Below are 19,517 nucleotides of genomic sequence, written 5' to 3' on the forward strand. Positions count from 1 at the left end.
AGCTTAACGTTATCTGGAATATAGGGATACGAAATAATGGGAGAGTCAGACTTTGTCCTATTCGCAACAGTGAAGGCTACTCCATCTGGGTAGAAAATCTTCCTGTCTATCTCTAGGGCTTTCACATCTGAAACTCTTCTACACGCTATAAGACATAAGAGCATGGCTAGCTTACACGATAATTGGGAGTGCGAAAGATCTCTATTGTCTGGCCAGGACACAAATAACTGAAAAACTAAGCGTACATCCCATAAGACTGAGTACTTGGGTTCTGGTGGCTTCTTTATCTTCACTCCTTTCAGAAGCCGAATTACGGCGGGGCGCTCTCCTATCGGGTGCCCTTCCACTTTGTCATGGCCTGATGAGATTGCTGATCTGTAAACTCCCAAAGTTCTGTAGGCACAGCCCTCATTGAACCTCTGTGCTAAAAAATTGAGCATGTGCACTAAAGGGGCTGAAATGGGATTAGCACCGATGGTTGCACAGTACGACGACCGTCGATCCAAAGCGGCACCATAGCTCCTAATGGTGGAAGGCGCCCATGAGCTCCTAATACAGTCTGTAGCGAGCTGTGAAATGCCTGGCAACTCCCAACGTCGCATGAAACCCTGCATACCAACAACGTCAGTTCCCTCCGCTATGAGTCGGTGAAACTGCCCGTCGGGGCTCTGCAGGAGGTCCGCTGTGTGAGGAATCATTCTCAGAAAATCAGTAGAAAGTTCCATCACTACTGGAAACCACGGCTGTGACTTCCACATTGGCACTACGAGCACAAGCTCCTCCTGTTCTCTCCTCACTTTCGCTAACACTCTCGTCAGCATGATAAATGGAGGAAATGCCTAATGGACTCCTCCCGACCACTGTTGGAGGAAAGCGTCTGTCCCTGCTGCTTCCGGGTCTGTCCTCCAGCTGTAGAACTTGGGCAGCTGGGAGTTGATCCTGGTGGCAAACAGGTCTAGGCCTAACGGGCCCCATAGATGCTGGAGACTGTTGAAGATGGCCAGGAGTATCCTCCAATCGCTGGAGTCTACCAGATATTGTGAATTCCAGTCTGCTACAATGTTCTGAGCTCCTGGAAAGTATTCCGCAGAGACTGATATCTGCTGGTGCAAGCAAAGATGCCAGAAATCTTTCGCTAACTCCGCCAGCTTCCTGGAGGAGGTTACGCCCAGCTTTTTTATATACCGGACTGCTGAAATGTCCTTCTTGAGAAGGACACAGCAGTTGGCGCGGTCTCTGGTAAATGCCCTTACTGCAAAGGAACCTGCCAAAAGCTCCAGACAGTTTATGTGGAGCTTGAGTTCCTCCTCTGACCATTTCCCCCACCATCTGGAGGTTCCCGCAGAGAGCTCCCCAGCCTGCTCTGCTGGCGTCTGATTCTATTAGTAAATCTGGGGTATCTCCGAAAATCGCTCTGCCGTTCCAGGCTTCCATGTTCTGCAACCACCAATGTAGTTCTGCCACAGCTTCCTGGTCTAGGGACACTAGCTAATGACAGCCGAGCCCCCTTCTGAGGTCTTATTTTATAGCCTTTGAAGGGCCCTGTAGTGTAAAGGGCCTGTAAGGATTGCCTGAATCGAGGCTGCTAGGAGGCCCACTCTGCGAGCCAGATTGCGAAGCGAAATAACCTTCTTCGCTATCGCTGACCTCAGTTCTTTCCGGATTGCTCGCACTTTCTGCGCTGGTAATCCCAGTACTGCTCTCTTGGTGTCTATCACAAAGCCTAGAAATTCTATTCTCTGGGCGGGGTTGAGATCTGACTTCTCGGAATTGATGACAAAGCCGAGGGACGTCACTCGGGTGCATACCCAATCTGTTTGGTCCTGCAGCTGAGCCGCGCTCTGGCCCAGAATCAGTATGTCATCTAGGTATATTATAATCCTTATGCCTCTGTGGCGAATGGCTGCTGCCACGGGGTGCATGAGCTTGGTGAAGGCCCACGGGCGGATGCTGGTCCGAATGGGAGACGGGTGAACCTCCATACCTTGGCCCACCACCAGAACCGAAGATAACTTCGATGCTGTTCTGCAATAGGTATTGTTAGGTAGGCGTCCTTGAGATCCAACCTGAGTAGCCAGTCTGCCGTCCTGTGAAGGTCTCGAAGGAGATGAATCCCCTCCATCTTGAAGGGCCTGTGCACTACCCATTCGTTTAGGCTCTTCAAATTTATTACGGGCCCGACCTTCTCTCCTATGTGGACTAGAAACATGTTGGTGATAAAGCCTGGCTCCTCCTGTACCTCTTTTTCTATAGCAAATTTGACAGCGAAGACTCGTAACTCACTGAAGAGCTGTGCTCTTTCGCTCTGAGACTTGGGACATTGGTGTTGGCGGTCGCGCTTGTGAGTGGGTACCTATGAAATCTAGGCGCATACCTGACACTGCCTGCAGTACCCATGCATCGCTGGATAATTCGCGCCAAGCTTGCAAAAACTTGGCTGTCCTGCCCCCTACTCTGCAGGGACTCGCCATAGTATTCACCGCTCGGTGCGCCCTACTGCCTGAAGTCTCCTCTCCCTCTTCTATTTCTTGGGAAACGGCTCCTCGCTGGGAAGAAGTTGTCCTGTTGTCACGATTCCCAGTACTGCAACCTTTGGCTCTGACATCTTCTTTTAGAGGTGAAGCGACCGGACGCTCGACCCCTCTGGCGTCCGTCCCTGAAAAAACACATCCGGGGAAAAAACCCTGATGGAGCTTTGAGCCTTCTCCAGGGCAGAATATGTTCCCACAAACTGGTTCATCTCTTTAGCGAAGGCGTCTCCGAATAGCATGCCCTTCGCTCCCTCGCCAGCTTCATAAGAAGAGCGGTCGCTTAGCTTACTGTCTATCTTTAGCAGGAATCCGCACCCCCTTTCTGATGAGTGCACAGTTCGCATTCCCCAGTAAACAGACAGCGTGTTGTGCCCAGTTGGCTAGTATCTGGGGGTCCACTGGAGTGCCTGTGTCTATAGCCCTTTCAGCTAAATCTATGATTTTAGCGAGGGGCCCAGAGAGGTCCAACAGCTTATCCTGGCAACCTTGCCACGCTGTCCACCCCTTTCCTCACATCCTTGGAGGATTTCATTACAAAGGTGACCATCTTAGGGTCGAGGTCTGGGGTGTCAGCCACTTTGCCTGGTAACTCCGGCCTGGGGCATTCTGCTCCCATCTTAGATCTTATATCTCGGTCGAGAGGTTTTCTGATGGGGAGAGTCCTATACTGGGTGACCTTGGGTGACGGCACCCAGTCTGATCTAGGATGCCTTACTGCCTCCGGATCTAACATATCTCCCAGGGGTTCCTCCTCTGGGTGCTTGTCCTGTGAGTCCGCTCTCGCCATCTAGTGTGTAACCGGCATCCTCATTATCCCCTGTATTGTACACACCTGGGGCAGGAGGTCGAGAGCATGGCACTGTTGCCCTTTTCAGAAAAGCTTCTTTTAGCCTGCTCACTTGGTCAACTGGCTCTTGAGGTATCAAGCCTACCCCTTCTGGTCGGCTCGGGGGCACCACAGAGTGTCTGCTCTGCCGAGCCTTTTTACTGCCCTTCTGATCAACCCCAAGATTGGGGTGTCTCGCTGAGGTCCCCTCACCAGGGCAGAGCGCCCTCCTCTTCCTGGACTGCTCGGCTCTTTGCTTGTTAAGCATGGCTTCAAGATGGTCCATCCTTTGGGTAAGAGGGAGAACCCCCTCATTGACTGCTTGGGCTAATGAATCCCCTCAGACCCTTTTAAAGCTCAAGCTGAGATCTTGGTCCTCCTGTATGGGCTCCTCCACCCATTCCTCTGATGTCCACTCTGGAGACGTGGATCTGGATCTGTGCTCACAGTATTGTGCCATGATAGTATGGAATGTGGGACCCCTGCGTTGTCTGTACTCTTTTATATAGACTTTGTATTATTATATATATTTTGTAAAACATGTTTTTTTATATATATGCGCAGTTTCTCTGCACTAATATGCCCACACAACTTTCTCCACAGTAATGCTCAGTGTTCACAGAGCTTTATTATTCTCGCTCTGCTCATGCCGAGTTGTGTCTCTCACGTCCTTCCTGCAATGAGCCGTTCCGTGCTGCGCGCAGTGCCTGCTGGGGCGAGCCTGCCCTTTGCAGTGATCCCGCTGGGTCCTAAAGACCTGGCGGGAGGCCGCTCGATGAGTGCCGTGTAACACGGACTGAGGAGGCGGGGCCGGGGTCCTTGTGAGAGTGCGTTCGCTCGCGGCTCTGGCCCCGGCTCCTCTGACCCTAATTGCCTGGGAAAAAAGGGGTAACCGCGGGCCGCAGCGGTAATGGAGGGAGTCTGGGAGCTCCTCCACAGAAATAATCCGTATGCCGAACAATGCTGCAAACGGGGAAATCCCTTGAACGCTTATGCTCCTTACTATAAATGTAAAACAGAATGCTAAATTAATTTAACCCTAAGTATTATAAGGAAACAATCTATTCACCCTTTACACCATTATAGAATGAAGGGGGTACTTAGCTCAGGCAGCAGCAACGTGTGTGTGTGTGTGTGTGTGTGTGTGTGTGTGTGTGTGTGTGTGTGTGTGTGTGTTTTTTTTCTCGTTCGTTCCTAGGATTCCAACAATTCTATGTACATTTGGACCTACTTCACTTATTAGGGTTTTTAAGGATCCTGTGGCGTTTTGCAGAAAGCACTATGACGCTTAATCTATAGTGTCATGTTAGCATGTCTGTCCTCTATAAATAAAAATTTGATTTATTTAATTTTTATGACCAATTATGTATATTTTTGTTGACACAGGTAGTACCAGTTTAGTGTTTCACCGTAGTCCTGCTTTTGATATTCTTTTAGAAGGCTTGCCTTCCTAGGTCCCATTACCATGCTTTTCAGAGACTACATTTTTTAGTGTATCGCTTGCTTGTTTGCAAAACTGTATTTGGCAAGAGGGGATGGGGGACCCCTTTGTCTGTCTGTCTGGGTTGGGAGGTCGTACAGATTTTTCGACAGAGGCATGGTGTGGGAGTTGGGAGTAACCTAATATCTGTCCCATCTGCTTCGACCTGTTCACATGAAATGAGTGCCATCTTTTCTTGCCCTGTATCACTTCTGCACATTTCTGGCCAGTCTCTCTTATATTTGTCTAAGAGGACTATAGGTCGCAGAAGGCCTGGTGGGTGAGAAGAAAACGAGCAGACCGAAGGAGATCCTACGAGGAACTGCAATACCGTGGAATAAGCTGCACAGCAGACCGGTGGCCCAAACTCTACATGTGATGGACCAATGTGGGAGAATTAACATCACTTTCAGCTGGAACATGGAGTGGTCAGCACCACAAACCAGTGTTCTGTGTGATAGTTTCCTTACCCGCAGCAGTGCGGCAGAGCATTCTCCATGTCAAACTGGCATACCAAACCCTAATACAAACTGGGACATTGATAATAATTGTAGTGTGCAGCCATTGTCTAGAGCCGGCGGACCTGCATATGAGGAGGGGTTAGGGTTTAAAACCCCCTTCATGCGTTTGCTTACCTGTTACACCTCTCCTAGCGAAATGTAAGCCAGCAGTTGGCCCGGGGAACCAGCTGAGGAAGGGAACCAATCGAAAGGGTGGAGCGGGCGTTAGGGAAGGATAAAAAGAGCACAGGTAACAGTGGGTTGTTCAGGTGAGGTCAAGGGAGGGGTAGGAGTACCAAAAGATTAAGCATAGGAAGGACAATGCAGAACAACGTAAAGGATTGCTGAAGGAGAATGCAAGGTATTGGTTGCTGAAAGAAAGTGGTACATGAGTGTGTGTGCAAGGTGTGCGAGTGAGGCTAATGGAAGGAGACTAGTGAGTCAATGAGAGTGACTACAATGTGAGAGTGAACGGAGGGTGACTGATGGGAGGAGTGTGGAGGAGTAGTGTGGGGAGGTGAGGGTAGTAGTGTGGAGAGCAGTCGTTGTGTGGCAAGGGAAAGGTAATAATATTAGTGTGGAGAGTAGTAGCAGTAATGTTGCAACTAAGTAATGTGGAGATTACATTTACCTTCCATATGAAAAGCCCTGTCATTTCTTGGGTTAATTCTCTGTGGTAAAGAGTCATTTTCTGTGAGCCTCCCATGCCATTTTGAGTTTAAACTTCATCATATAAAGTACTGGCGCTACTGAAAGATGATGTACTGTGTAACTCTGGGTATGTTGCTGAAGTGTGCAGGGGGTAAATGAAACTATTATATTCATTGATAAATCTTGCAATTATTTGGTGATTGCTGAACCTGTCGAAATGCCATTTAGATCAGCACATGATTTTGGTTAGATTAACATGATTAGAATATTGCTTTTTAACATGTGTAGTATCTCAGAGCACCAGAGTAGTCTTTGGACGTGATGTAATAGCACCCTCGTTCACTTTGGGTTCTTATGATTAAAGTGTCATATGAACTCTTCCCCTCTCCCCCATTTTGATTCTGGGGAATGGCAAGATCTATGAACACTATTCTCTCTGCGTGTACCGTTACATTTTTAAGAACTTTTTACCCACTGTTTTTGAACTTGGATAAGATTTACAAGATTATGTCCTCCTTTGGCCCATATTGTCACCCACACATCAAGTCTTCACATATTTTTCTAGCTTGCCCTATCTAAAGGTCACGTTATCCATTGTTAACAGCATTGACTGGGCTGCAAAGATGAATTGGAACATAGACACACAGTGCATGTACAGCAACTCTGAAATTGGGACTAGCAAGGAAGTGAAACCGAGGTCTTGCTGCAGAAACGTAAAGGGCCCAATGTGTTGCCCCTGCTGTAGCCTGTTTGCAGGGGCTCTGTAGAGCAGGGTAGTTGGCAGTAGGCCGTTCAGGTTGATTTGAAGGGGATATGGACAACCAGCCAGAGTTATGATGGTCCTGCTGATTCCGGACTCAGGATTTTCTTTCTCAGTTAGGGAATGCTCTGTTCACAGAGAACTGACTGCCAGGTGCCAAGACCAGTTGACTTGCAATTTGTAGATTAATGAAAGTGCGGTTTACTTACAACATGGTGGAATTTGTAAAGGCTTAGGAAAGAATGTTTTAACTCTACACACCTGATTGCTGGATTGCATAAAGCCCTTGATAATCTTTTTCAAATTGCGACACGTGATACTGGTTTTTGATTGAGACAATCAACTTCACATGTTCTGCTTTTATGAATCTTAATAGCGTCTGTCCTTTTCCACACCCAGATTTATTGATAACATGACCATTTAAAACAAATGGAAAGATCAGTGGTCCTGGAAGTCGAGAATCGTTACTCCACCACCCACAAAGGAGTCTCTGGATTCCCTGACAATGTTGAAAGCTCAACACTTGCACACCTGGGAAGCTATCCATGCGCTGAAAACCTTGATATTGGGTCAGTTAGTCGCCACAAGGTGATGGTTGACAGGTTGATGTTGATAAGCCATTGCATAGCCTGAGCTCATTTACATATGTCTGCTTACGCCAATATTGTACTTGATACTTGGATCCTGATTCTAAAGATCACGTAACTGCCATGGACATTTGACTTGTTTGGGATCACTACAAAGCAAACTAGGTTAGTCGATTACAGTGTTCTCATAGAAGATGGTGTTTGTGTGTGGGAATGGACAGACGTATGGCGTTCCTGCTCATTGGCTAATGTAGTGTCAGAGTACTTGCTCAAATAAGTTAAACCGACATTGAGCAGGTGATGTTGGCAAATACACTCCTGTTTAGTTTAAGGCCTTAAATGCCTTTCAACGATATGAGCATTTTTGGTATGGACGTAAATCAACAAAGGAGAAGGTAAAAGTCGAGACTGATACTGCTGAAGCCAGAAATGTCTTTCAGTATAGGGGTGCCATTTGCCAATCGTGGCAACGTGTTCAGATAAATTGCTGTTCCTTCCCAAATTAAATAAGGGAACAATATCCTGAAGGACGTCAAATATCTGGGCGCACGACGACTTCAATAAGATTCATAAATTATTGACTCTGTAATGGAAATGGGATTGGAATAAAATACCCATGATGTCCAAAATGTTTTTGAAAATGAAGCTAAAATACATCTTTAACATGATTTGCTTGAATCCTCTTCTCTTATATTACAAATATCAAGAAGTGGTTGATGCGTTATCTGCTCCTTTTACTTTTCTTTTGTAGAACACTCATTGTACCTGATCAGCATTAGGAACAATATTGTGCAGACCAGACTAGTTATTTTCTGAATTTGTGTTTTATTATATGTCACATTCTAAAAATGTGTTGATGTGACAGTTTAAACCATTTGTATTTGTTGCGTCTTGAAGAAGGGTTTCTATAATTATGTTTTTGAATGTTTATTTGATGTACTGCTTTAGTCCAGAACCCATAGAAAACACGACAGGCGGCATGAAAAAGTACCTGATAGTGGAAAGATGTGTGCCTAGATGTGTGCCTAAAATGAATGGGTTGGCAACAATTAATTTGTCTGTTAAGACTAAAAGAAAAAGGGAATTGTATGTTCATGGATGTATATTTACCACTGCTGCATCTTGAAGGTGTCATTCTCCATTTATAAGGCTGCCAAATAAAGGCTTATTTTTACCTGCAATAAGTGAGTACATTTTTGGAGTATCGTGAGCACCATTTTTGCCCATCTGGGTTTTTAGTTAAGACTGATCACTTGATTTGTTTTCGGACCATTATAATAAGGAACCTGGAGGTTAGTTTTTAGATGGTCACAGTTGCTCAAATCTTCACGATCCATTTCAGATCAACATTGTGTTTTCAGTGATTCAGAATGTAGTTACATGGAACCCAGATCCCACTTCTTTATGAAGGCTTATTACTTGAATAAAAAGGGTACTTACTGCAAGGTGCACTCAACAATCTATTCAAGTTAATCCTTCTTTCTCCCTGACCACCTCGTGTTAGATTTGCTCTGTGGGTTCCTGTGTTAACCCTGACTTCCTAAAGATGACCCCATGCTGGTGAAAGCTACTCGCATGTCACAATTGTAGAGACTGAAACTACTTAATTTCAGCTTTCGAACATAACTAAAATGGTCCCTGGGCGCATACAGTTAAAAAGGTATAGTGACACCTTTCAGACCAGTGCCTAATGGTGGACATTCCAAAGACAAAAACGTTGTACTGGGCAACAACCAGAGTTAAGGCATGCACACGTAATCTGGTTCCCTTTTCTCTGTATGCAATTAGTAGTCATTTAACAATTTAAAGGAATGGTGCAGTCAGAAATATTATTGTCCCTATGGTTCGGCCATGTGTTTTTTAACCATAAGTCAATCGATCGTACAAACATTTCCTATGCACCTTACCTGAGTTTTCATCTCTTGAACACCAGCGAAATCAGGCAGCAGGGCGCGGCCATTTTGTCATAATCTTATCACTTGCTGCATCGCCCTGGGTGACCTGCCTTTGCGGCACTAAATCATAGCCTCCCTCCCCTGAGCCTGACATCATCAAATCATTGATATTCTCCGCCTCTCTCCGAGACGTTACTGGGCTGCGTAGCCAAACGCGCCCAGTCGTCACCTACGCGACTTGACGCAGAACCCGGAAAACACACATCGTCTCACAGCACAGCGCGTCACTATTAGGAATATGAAACTGTACTTTAAAAGGATACAGCAAGACTGTAGAATTGGTAAAGTACATTTATTTCACATTAAATGTTTCGATAACATTCAGTGTCTGACATATTCAATCCAAATGGGGCTTTTTTTTCTTTGCTCTCGATCCGCAAATCTGCAAATGTTAATCGCGAGTCGCGCTTTGTTCCTTTTTGGTACACAGGGTGTTTGTTTTGTCTAAATGAAGCACTTGGGTCGCACGGTGACTTGCAAGGCTGGTGCATCAACTTGGCAGTAGACCACCGTAAAGGTTGTTATGTTGCTCCTAATCGCTGGTACAGCGTAGGGGCAAATTGGCCCTTGTCTATCATCCCAAAAAATGGTCAAGTAAATCCAGTGATTGACATGTAGCTGCAGCTGGCGATTGAAGAATCCATCGGTCGGGGTCTGGAATAGATGACAATCGCAGAATGGCACGATGTACCTGTTTGCAAAACATAAAAATAGAAATGTGTCTCAGTAGCCGATCTTTATTACAATTAATTATTTTCTTTATTAGCGCAGAGGTGACACAATGTGAACCGAGAGACTACAATGTGGAATATCAAAGTACTCCGCTATTTGCTTCCGAGGATAGTGCAATGGAGTATGTTGAGCTCTAAACGTAATACGTAAACTGAGGCAACAAATCGAGGTGCACACACAATGTAATGATTTATTAGCGTAGAACCAGGGGGAAACCAGTGGTGGTCTACATGAGTCTCGATGGTGACCTGCCCATGCGTGCGGGACGCGTGGGCCTCCCAAGCGAAAATTCAAAGCTGGTGACCTTCACTCACAATGAACATACATTCTTACTTTGCAACATCCCGTGTCAACGCATCAATGAGAATATGAATTTTGAAGCACGGGCCCTGGAGAAAAAAATTGTGGGCTGTCACTGCTCGTTGTTCTTGGTGCTGCTGAGGGGTAGAGGAAACTTGCCAATGACAGAATGCCCTATACTCCAAAATTATAGTCGATGTAACACAAAAACTGAGTCAAAGTGTGTCTAGTAATAGGCCCACCTCTGTTTATCTCATGGCCTCCTACCCCATGGCATGTTTTCACAGTCGGTACTTCTTGCGTGTCTGGTATGTTATGTAGCCTATGTCTAATCCCTTTTGTGTGACGAGCAGATATTCAGCTGTTTGGGGAACTTTATGGCAAGTCAACTGCCAAAACCCAAAGATTCTTACACACTGTTGTCCATTGGTCATCAACACGAAAAATGAAGGTCCCACAGTAGCTCGACAAAACTATGAAATGTGAAGGCAATCGTAATAATTTTACTATTATTTTAAAAAACGGACTAAGAGGATAGATTTCAAAAGACAAATTGCATACTTTATTTGGACACTTTATAAAAACATTTTTGTCAAAAATACAAACAGATGGTAATCATTTGTACCGGGATTTGAACTGTTCAACAAGCTCTGCTTTGGGTGGACATGGCACGTTGGCAATGTATGTGTGCTCTGAACAGATTTGTGTGCAATTCCATGAGTATGCATCTCTACGACATTAATAAGATCTTTCACAAAATCGAATTCCATTTCCTCATATACTGGTTTGGCAACCCATGTTTTGCTTCTTTCCGTAAAGGCCATAGTGTAGCAAAGCATCCCTAAGTTTCCTGCAGTCCTAGATTGTTCACGGCCTACATTCTCGTTATGCGCTAATACTGCTAGTAAAGTTCTAGATTTCATCCCGTGGATGCCGAAATGCAATCTCTTTGGCCTGTACTTTAGGCACATATTGTGGAACACCTCCAAATCTCCGGTGTGACAGAATTCTGTGAGTCCCTTCAGATCTCTTGATAGTTTTATCAAACACAATCTTCTCAAGGGCTTTGCGTGGAGGTGAAGATGGGATCAACCACTTCTTCTTCCTGCCTGCTCTCGGGACAAAGGGCCATGTTCACATTGGTGGAAATGTTGGTTTTCTGTCCAGTGGTGAACGTTGGAACAGTGGTGCATTAGTGGTCGCCATTTTTTCAGTAGAATTTCCACAGACCCATCACATGTTTTGGAGCTCCACCAAAGATGGTTGCTGAAAGACTGGGACCATTGCGAAATACTGTCCAAACCTTTTTTTTTCCCTGCAGCCGAGATTTTTTTATTGGCAACATGCCATACATCAAAGTGATGTTTAATATTTGGATACTGCTCTCTCATTGTCTTGGCTATTGAAACGTGTCTGTCCGTGGCTATGAGGTCGATTTGCATTCCCCTCGATTGTAGATATTGCAGTGATTTTATAAAACCAAGTTTCTCCATGGCCACTGAGGATTTACATTGGGATACCTGCACGACCACCGAACTCGCCATTTTTTTTTTACTTTCCATGTCCTGAAAATGGCATGTGCAGTACTTAGTAGAAAATCCGGGGCTGTCACACTGTCAATCGCCGACTAGCCTGAACCATTTGTCGAAGAATGTACTTTGAATAGCCAATTGTTCAAATGTCCAAGCTTCACTAATAGCAGGGAATAGATACTCACGTTGGTATTTGTAGTATTGTGTTTTAGAAATGAAATGCAGTCTCACAAACTGAAAGAAACAGGATAACTTTGTGAAACTAGAGCCACTGAAAAGTAAAGCTGCTGCACACAGTAGATGGCCAGCTGGCACTTTCCCTAGCATCGGTTGAGCGGACCATGAAAATGTTTTGTGTAACCTTTCACAGGTGACATGTATTTTGAGGTTACTGCCTTGTGTTAGACGAGTCACGTTCACCAATGGCTTCCCACATACTTCCCCTCCCACAGAATGCACGCATTTCAGCATCTTTATAATCTCCATCAAGCTGCTGTGGGAATACTACGTATTTGGCTTCTTTTATTAGACTGTCATCCGGCAACACTGTTTCGGACTGAACCATTGTGGACAGATCAGCCAAACTGGACATACTGTAGTTGATATCTTTGTCTAGTTCGTCGGTCAATAGTGTTGATGCTTCAGTCTGTTATTTCAACATCTGTTACTTGACCATGGATAGGAGAAAACATCAATATTGACTGTTTTTTGGGGGGCATTTTTGTGTGCTACATCTAGCAAAGGGGAGCACAGCTGGCCAGTCCTGGAAACCCTTCACTTGCTCCCACTGGAGTAAAGGTTAATGTGCAAGGTTTTGTTTGTTTCCCACAAAGCCACCTGAAATGCTGCAACTTAAAACCTAACTATCCCGTCACTGTACATCCCTTCTAGAAATCTCTGCCCACATCCAAGGGCCTGATCAGGAATGGCAAATTTTTTAATAAACAAGGCTGCAGTAAGATGCTGTCGACCCTGGTACTTGAATACTTTTTGGGAGGAAGTGGAGCATAAGAGTGAATTTGAGGAAGATACTTAATACTTGACTGTTCTCCAGGTCTTCCAACACACTCTAGACAACCATCCACAACTCGCAGACTTTCAAGAAACAGAAAAGTTCATCCGCTCCTCTCTAGCTAGTATCTCTAGAATGTTGTTTGTCCTGCAAGTAATTGTGATGAAAAGCAAATTGGTTCTAATGTTTATGGGAATGCAGTTTAGTTCTAGTCTAGAATGGTTCTATGTTTACATGCATGTTTCAGGGTTTGCAGGGTGCTGGAAGCTATTTAGCCCCTCCTTCTAGATTAGGGGAGCCTAGTTAACTTGAAAGCAACAGCTACCAGTATCTACCTTTGGTTCCCGAGGCCAACTGGTACCTTACTCAAGCTTAACGTTGCATATAAATATTTGTATTTGAGAATGTTATTAAAGAAGAATTTGAAGACCTCGACTACACATTTAAACATAATGGATCTTCTATGACGGGGAATAATTTAAAACATGCATCTCATGGGAAGGTTAGATTTGTGGTGTGCTAGGTACTCACACCTGGTTCCCCAGAGGTAGCGATTGCCTACTGGGTGATGCCTGATACCCAGGAGCTTGTTTCTAGCTCCTGCACATTGAATCTGGATTTCAAACCCTTATGTTTCCACCTCTTCTTGCACCCCCACAGTGCAACAGTATTCATCAGAATGCACAGGGTACGGTTTCTTAGTGGGTGACAAGCCAGCGTTCTAGACAGTCTTCTTCTAGGGTACATTAATGCACCTGGTGTTAATCTAATGTGACACTGTTATCAATGACTGCTTTAAATTTTGAAGACGGACCTATACATGCTATCAAGTCAACAAACTTAATAAAGGGACCACATTGATCATTTTTGAAGTTCTCTGCACTAGTTATAGGCCTCTAATCTGAATAAACTTATGTAGCATTGCAACCTGTCATGATTTACAAAGGTTACAAACCTAAGGCAGGTGTGCCACAGATTAGACCACTTCACTCACTGTGTTTACAAAGTACTCGGTTGCACATACGGCAAAGGCCAGTGTAAAAAAACAAAGTAAGACATTTACTGTCAACACTATATTGTCATTGATAAACAACGCTTGTGAGGTCCTCGGAGAGCAAGCGCATAGCTTTTTCCGTGGCTCTAGCGAAAGCGATTAACCAGGCATGATAGATTCCTCTTCCTAACCACAGAATAGCAGCCGTTGGTCTTCAACGACTTAATGCCTTGAAAATGCACTTGGTCTTGACACCATCATAGTAATAAGCTATGGATGTTCTTTGGGCAAAAAACACTCATTCACACACAATGCAAGTGTGGCTTTCAAAAGACAGAATCAGACACTAACTGTAAACCCACAAGCACTTGCCGTTAGGGTCACATAAAGGTGAACAGTTTCCCCCTTAAGCCAACCACAAGTATCAGCTTCCTGTGTTAGATGGGCTCATAGCAGAAAGCAGCCATAGACGGGAAGCAGGGTACCGAAATACATGTGTGGTTAAAGCGTCCAAAGCAATAGTCACATTTTAAAACCCTTCAGAAAATGTATTCGATATAATGGCATTCGAAGTAGGCCCGGATAAAATACTGCACCTTGCCTGTTCGTTGATTGGAAGGCCATGCATTTCAATGGAAATAATCAAGAAGCAAAGACATCACCTTTCACTTGGGTTCTCACATAGGTAAATAATGTGTGCACTGCAAACCGAAGCAGAAGAGCAGATCCAGACTTTCTCTCCAGATCGAGGAAGTGACGCACATAGTACATGTAGGCTAAGTCACGGGTGTTAATATAAAAGCACAACAGACTAAGGCTAGAGAGATTCCGCAGCAGGCAGACCAGGAGATCGTGGGGGGTTGGGAAGAGCAGTCGATAGCAAGTCTGAGCAGCAAGCCCAGGAAACCGTTAGTTTCAAGTGTGTTGGTTGAACCTCTCTTGCATATGTTAGGCTGACGGCGTGTTTTATTATGTCACTCCACTCCCGATCATTCCATAGTATAGCTTAGACAAACATAACATGAACTCCATGATTGCTCAAGCTGGTGTTTCAGAATGATGAATTGTTCTTTATCTTTGTTAAATGCAAATCAAGCTTATAGCTTATGCGACAATGCTTGCTCTCTATCTGACAGTATGCTACGTTTTTACTGCGTTAATCATAGCGGTTGTAATGATGATCTAATCTGGTAGAGATCAGAAATGCTATTAAATGTATTGACTTGCTACCTTCCAGTGTCAGCTTCATATTTTTGAGTAATGCTTCAAAATGAGGTCTCTGAGTCAAATCGAACTACACAATATTCTCTGGCTGAAGTTTGGTCAATTATGACAAGATGTGCAAACACTCTGTCAAAGCGCTAGGCCAGAGCCCACGAGGCGCCTCATCATAACTTAAGACCTTTGATTCTGTGCCCACACCACACAGCCCTACCTAGGGTCGAGGGGGGCGGGCATGGAATCACACTCTAAGGGGCAATTAAGTCAAATTGTGTGCTCGAATTGCGAAATTGGGATCCTGTTGATGAAAGGATCTGCTTTCCCTATAGTCTGACTCAACGGACCAGAAATGTACAACAGCAGAATAATGTGAGTATATTCTGTTGGACCATGTACACAATGTTGCTTGTGACCCATAAAACAACACTCTAGAAACACACTGTCTAGACCCATCTGTATCCTGATGAAGATATTAGCCCTTTATTGCACAAGAAAGGGTTGAAACATTCATGTAGTGTCTATTGGATTTAGCGTCGATTTATTACCCCAACCTTTAGACCGATCACAACACAATTTGTACATTTCCCCACATCTTTAGAATAGCTGTTTAGTTTCTAGAACTGTCAGCTGAGGGAGATGGCTGCTTGAGAGCTCTGCTCTAAGCCCTAAAGATCCTGAAAAATGTCAGCTCTGGCTTCTGTTGACATGTCAGACCCATCTACCTGTAGAAGATCTAGACAGGAGGTTGAATCTCCTGAACCCCATGAAAGAGTCGTAAGACCTTCAAAGAGAGTTAAGGAGGACTGCCTGATTGCCGGTAGAGCTCAGGGTCAGGCTGCAGAAGATTATTTAACAGAGATTATGGATGGTGCCGTTTTATCCATTGAGAAGATTAAACGGACTGTCCTGGAGATGAAGAATGACCAAGTCTTAGTTAAAAAGAGAACAGAAGTCCTGGAAACTAGAGTCTCAAATTCTGATGATCACCTTCAAGTTTTGGAAGAAAAGTCTCAACTGACCCTGCACCTGGATGCTGGTCAGAAAAAGATCTCTGAACAAGAAAATTACTCTAGGAGGTCAAGCTTGAGGATAACTGGCTTTCCTGAAGTTATTGAAAATGAACACCCCTGTTGAAATTTTACAATGAAATTTGCCCAAGTTACTAAAAATGCAATCCGGAGAAATACTGGAAATTGAGAGGGCCCATCGTTCCCTTGCTCCCAAACCTGCAGTGGGCCAACCCCCCAGGGCTTTTCTTGTGAAATTTCTCATTCTCCACCAAGGAGCTTCTGCTTAAAAAGGCAATGGATTTAGGTGATCTGAAATGGAATGAACACAAGATAATGATCTTAAATGACTACAGCAGCGATATTATAGTGCAGAGATAACATTTCTTCGATTCAAAGAGACTGGCTCTGGAGAAGACACTTGTTCATTTCATGATTTATCCGCCGACTTTCAAGGTTATTGTGGATGGGTTTTACCACACCTTTACTGATCACCGTAAGGCGATGAGCTTTTTAAATTCACTTAATGAGGGAAAACGGAAAGCCCCAAGTCCCCCCCCCCCCACCCCCACCCCCCGTCTCCCGGGCAAAGTAAAAAAACGTATTCCTGATTGTTGAGATTTTAATTTGTACTCGCTCCGATTTTTGTTTATTTATTTCCTTCTGTGCTTATTTGTATAAGGATTCTTGCATCATTTGTTTTTTTTTCAAATGAGCAGTTACCGTTATAGGGGAACAGTTGATCACTTTCATTGACACAAGCCCTCATTGGTTAAAGGCATGGCCTTTCCTCTAATGTTCCACGGCAGCCTGGAAGTTGTGTACGATCCAATTGTGGGCCGTCTGCTGGTGAAGTCTTGCGGCTATTGCTTATGTGCCGGTAAGCAAAATGTTGATTTTTGTACCACGGGAGAGTTGTGCAACCTAGAATGGAAACGTGATCGTAGTGCTACTGAACGTTCAGAAGGCGCACCGATCTGACTGCAGAGAAAGGAGGAATACTAGTGAATGCGCGATATTTACATGCAGACTTTACATTCTCCGTTATCGGGCAGTGCTGCTGCGTGTTTACTCTAGATCTGGGGGATGTTACTTCCTTGAAATGAGAATGCCGCGTAACATGTGCAAGTATCGTAATGTAGCTGAAAAGCAAAATTCGGGTATTATGTTGGAAGAGCGGACCTGTTTTTAACAAATGCAAGGCAAATGAAGCACACAGACATGGGGTCATAAACAATTGCAATCCATGTTTATGCAAACCCATCACCCCTCATGGACTAGATGCTAGAATAGAATGCCCGCCCACTAGGCACCTCTATTTTGGCAAGAGTGAGAGTTGGCATGTATCTTGGAGGGAGCAATGACAAGCCCATGGATAAGGCAGAAAGTGGCAATTGAGTGTTGTGTAAAGATGGAACGGAAGACATTGATATTGTGTATGGCGCCCATGCTATTGGGCGTTTGCAGTCCAGAGCTTCTATTCAACAACATGGGGCACTCTGGGGAATTATAGTCTTATGGCCCTTCAAATTAAACCTTTTGACTTAAAAGCTTGGGTCAATTTCAAGGTGCTGAGGTCCTGGCGCTCCAATGACATGGGATCATCTGCTCGTCCCCTTCTTAGTGGATGACAAGGAGTGTAGTGAACCATTGCACGTATATGCATAGCTACATTTAATTGTTTGTGATGCCCCAACAGAAAGGTTTAGAACATGCACTTTGCTAAAAGACATGACTCTAAGAAATAATGATGGAGGCTTCACTGATTTTACCCTGGCTCCCTGGTCCCCTTTGACTTCCATTATCCTGCTCATGCCTTCACCCGGTCAGCCTTGACTTCGATCACCCTTCACACCAGTTTCCTAAAAGCAGTGGTGCAACGTCACCATTGTAAGTGACACGATAGCTCCACAACTCTTCTCCTTGGAAGCTAACTTGAATGACAACAGGGAACAAGGGGAGACCCTGAAGCAATCATCACGTGTACTGTTTTCATACCTAATGAAGTAAATATGGGCAACGCCACTAAGGGGAAAAAAAACAATGCCTGCTTTGAAATGCGCTGGAACATGCCAATGTCTCTGCCCTGAGCTGCGTGGTTAAGCCTGACTTTCCATACAGCAAAAACCCTGTGATAGGTTAGTGTTGACGGATTGCACTTGGTGTCAGATTGTAGTGAGACTACAGGAGCTTGCACCCTGGGTGGAGTTGAGAAATAACAGGGGTGTAATTCGGAAGTGTATGCTTTTTGATTCATGTAGTGAAATGTTGGGAGGTGTTGCATCAACAAGTGCTTGGAGCCTGACCACTAGAAACAGTGACCAAAAGTAAAGTATTGGAACTTAATATACAGTGTAACATTTATATGCTGGTTCTTTAAGAGTGTTACTTCTGTTAATGCTGTCAAAATTGGCACTGTTGATGGTGCTGTGAGACTACAGTTGACCAGCATTTAAAATGGCTTTGAGGGTGACTATATGGCTCTATACTATTGCGGAGAAGAGTGTTCAGTTGTCATTAGGGAGTCTGTAATATAGTCTGATTGCTAGGACTCGTTAGACCAGATAATACTTGTCCCCCACCCTGTTGAGAGGGTGTGAGAACGGAAGGAAACGGAGAGAGAGGACACTAAAGGTCTGTTTTTAATCAGGGCTACCTGTCATAGGATGCTACTTCATCAACTATATTTAGAGTGCATTATATTGGGAAGTAGTGAAGGCAGCCTTCTGAATATTATTTTAGGGACTGTTTTAAGTTATGAGAAAATATAATAAAATGGTAGTATGATACTCAGGATGGGAGTTGAGCTGATTGTTGTTTATCTTGAGTCGAGTGGTTGTATCACTCCCTTCACAGACACCGTCATCTTGATAATCAGAAAGGGATGACTTGTATGTACTGGGGTTGTTGAAGGTTAAGGTCAAGTTAAAATCCTACATTGCCATTAGTGGGCTACTTGGGAGTGGACTGAGGTGTATGTGTATAAGTTTATTATTAAATTCAGATTGCATTTTAAAAGTATGGTAAATAGTTGTTTTCTAGGTTAAATAGTTAATAAGTTTGCATTTGACTATTAGCATTATTTATATGGGGTGGAGTAGTACTTTGCTCTCTTCTCTTTTCTTGCAGCCCTTCCGCCATGTTCCTCTTCATTTGATTTATCTATATCGTTATTTCGAGGGGATTGGGTCCTCCGACGTATTCCATATCTATGACCGTAATCACCACAGCTGTGCTGCTTCAGAAAATCTTTCGACGTCCTGCATCGATACGCCGTCCTCGAGGGCCTCCGTCGAGCCGACGTCACCGGATGTTATAAGTAGGACGCACGATGCCCATAGCCTCAGTTCTGTTTTTTTCCGCGAACATGTTCGTTTCGGAGATCTCGGCGCGCCTCGATTCTACTGAATCCTGTTCTTTCGGTTCTTC

At 44.5% G+C, this 19,517-nt stretch overlaps 1 protein-coding gene across 8 annotated transcripts in view; it reads left to right on the forward strand.

Moving 5' to 3' along the window:
* NAXD (NAD(P)HX dehydratase) overlaps positions 1-19,517 on the forward strand; it is a 454,387-nt gene that overhangs the window by 202,208 nt on the left and 232,662 nt on the right. The window contains exon 1 of one of the 8 annotated variants that reach the window (XM_069636750.1): positions 4,253-4,367. The exons of the other annotated variants lie outside the window; for them this stretch is intronic. Within the exon in view, the coding sequence (XP_069492851.1) occupies positions 4,268-4,367 (100 nt within the window). The 5' untranslated portion in view covers positions 4,253-4,267. Of the gene's footprint in view, positions 1-4,252; positions 4,368-19,517 lie in introns of those variants that run through there. 8 annotated transcript variants of the gene reach the window in all.

This window comes from Ambystoma mexicanum, chromosome 7p (assembly GCF_040938575.1).
Source record: "Ambystoma mexicanum isolate Mex_15411 chromosome 7p, UKY_AmexF1_1, whole genome shotgun sequence".
NCBI lineage: Eukaryota > Metazoa > Chordata > Amphibia > Caudata > Ambystomatidae > Ambystoma > Ambystoma mexicanum.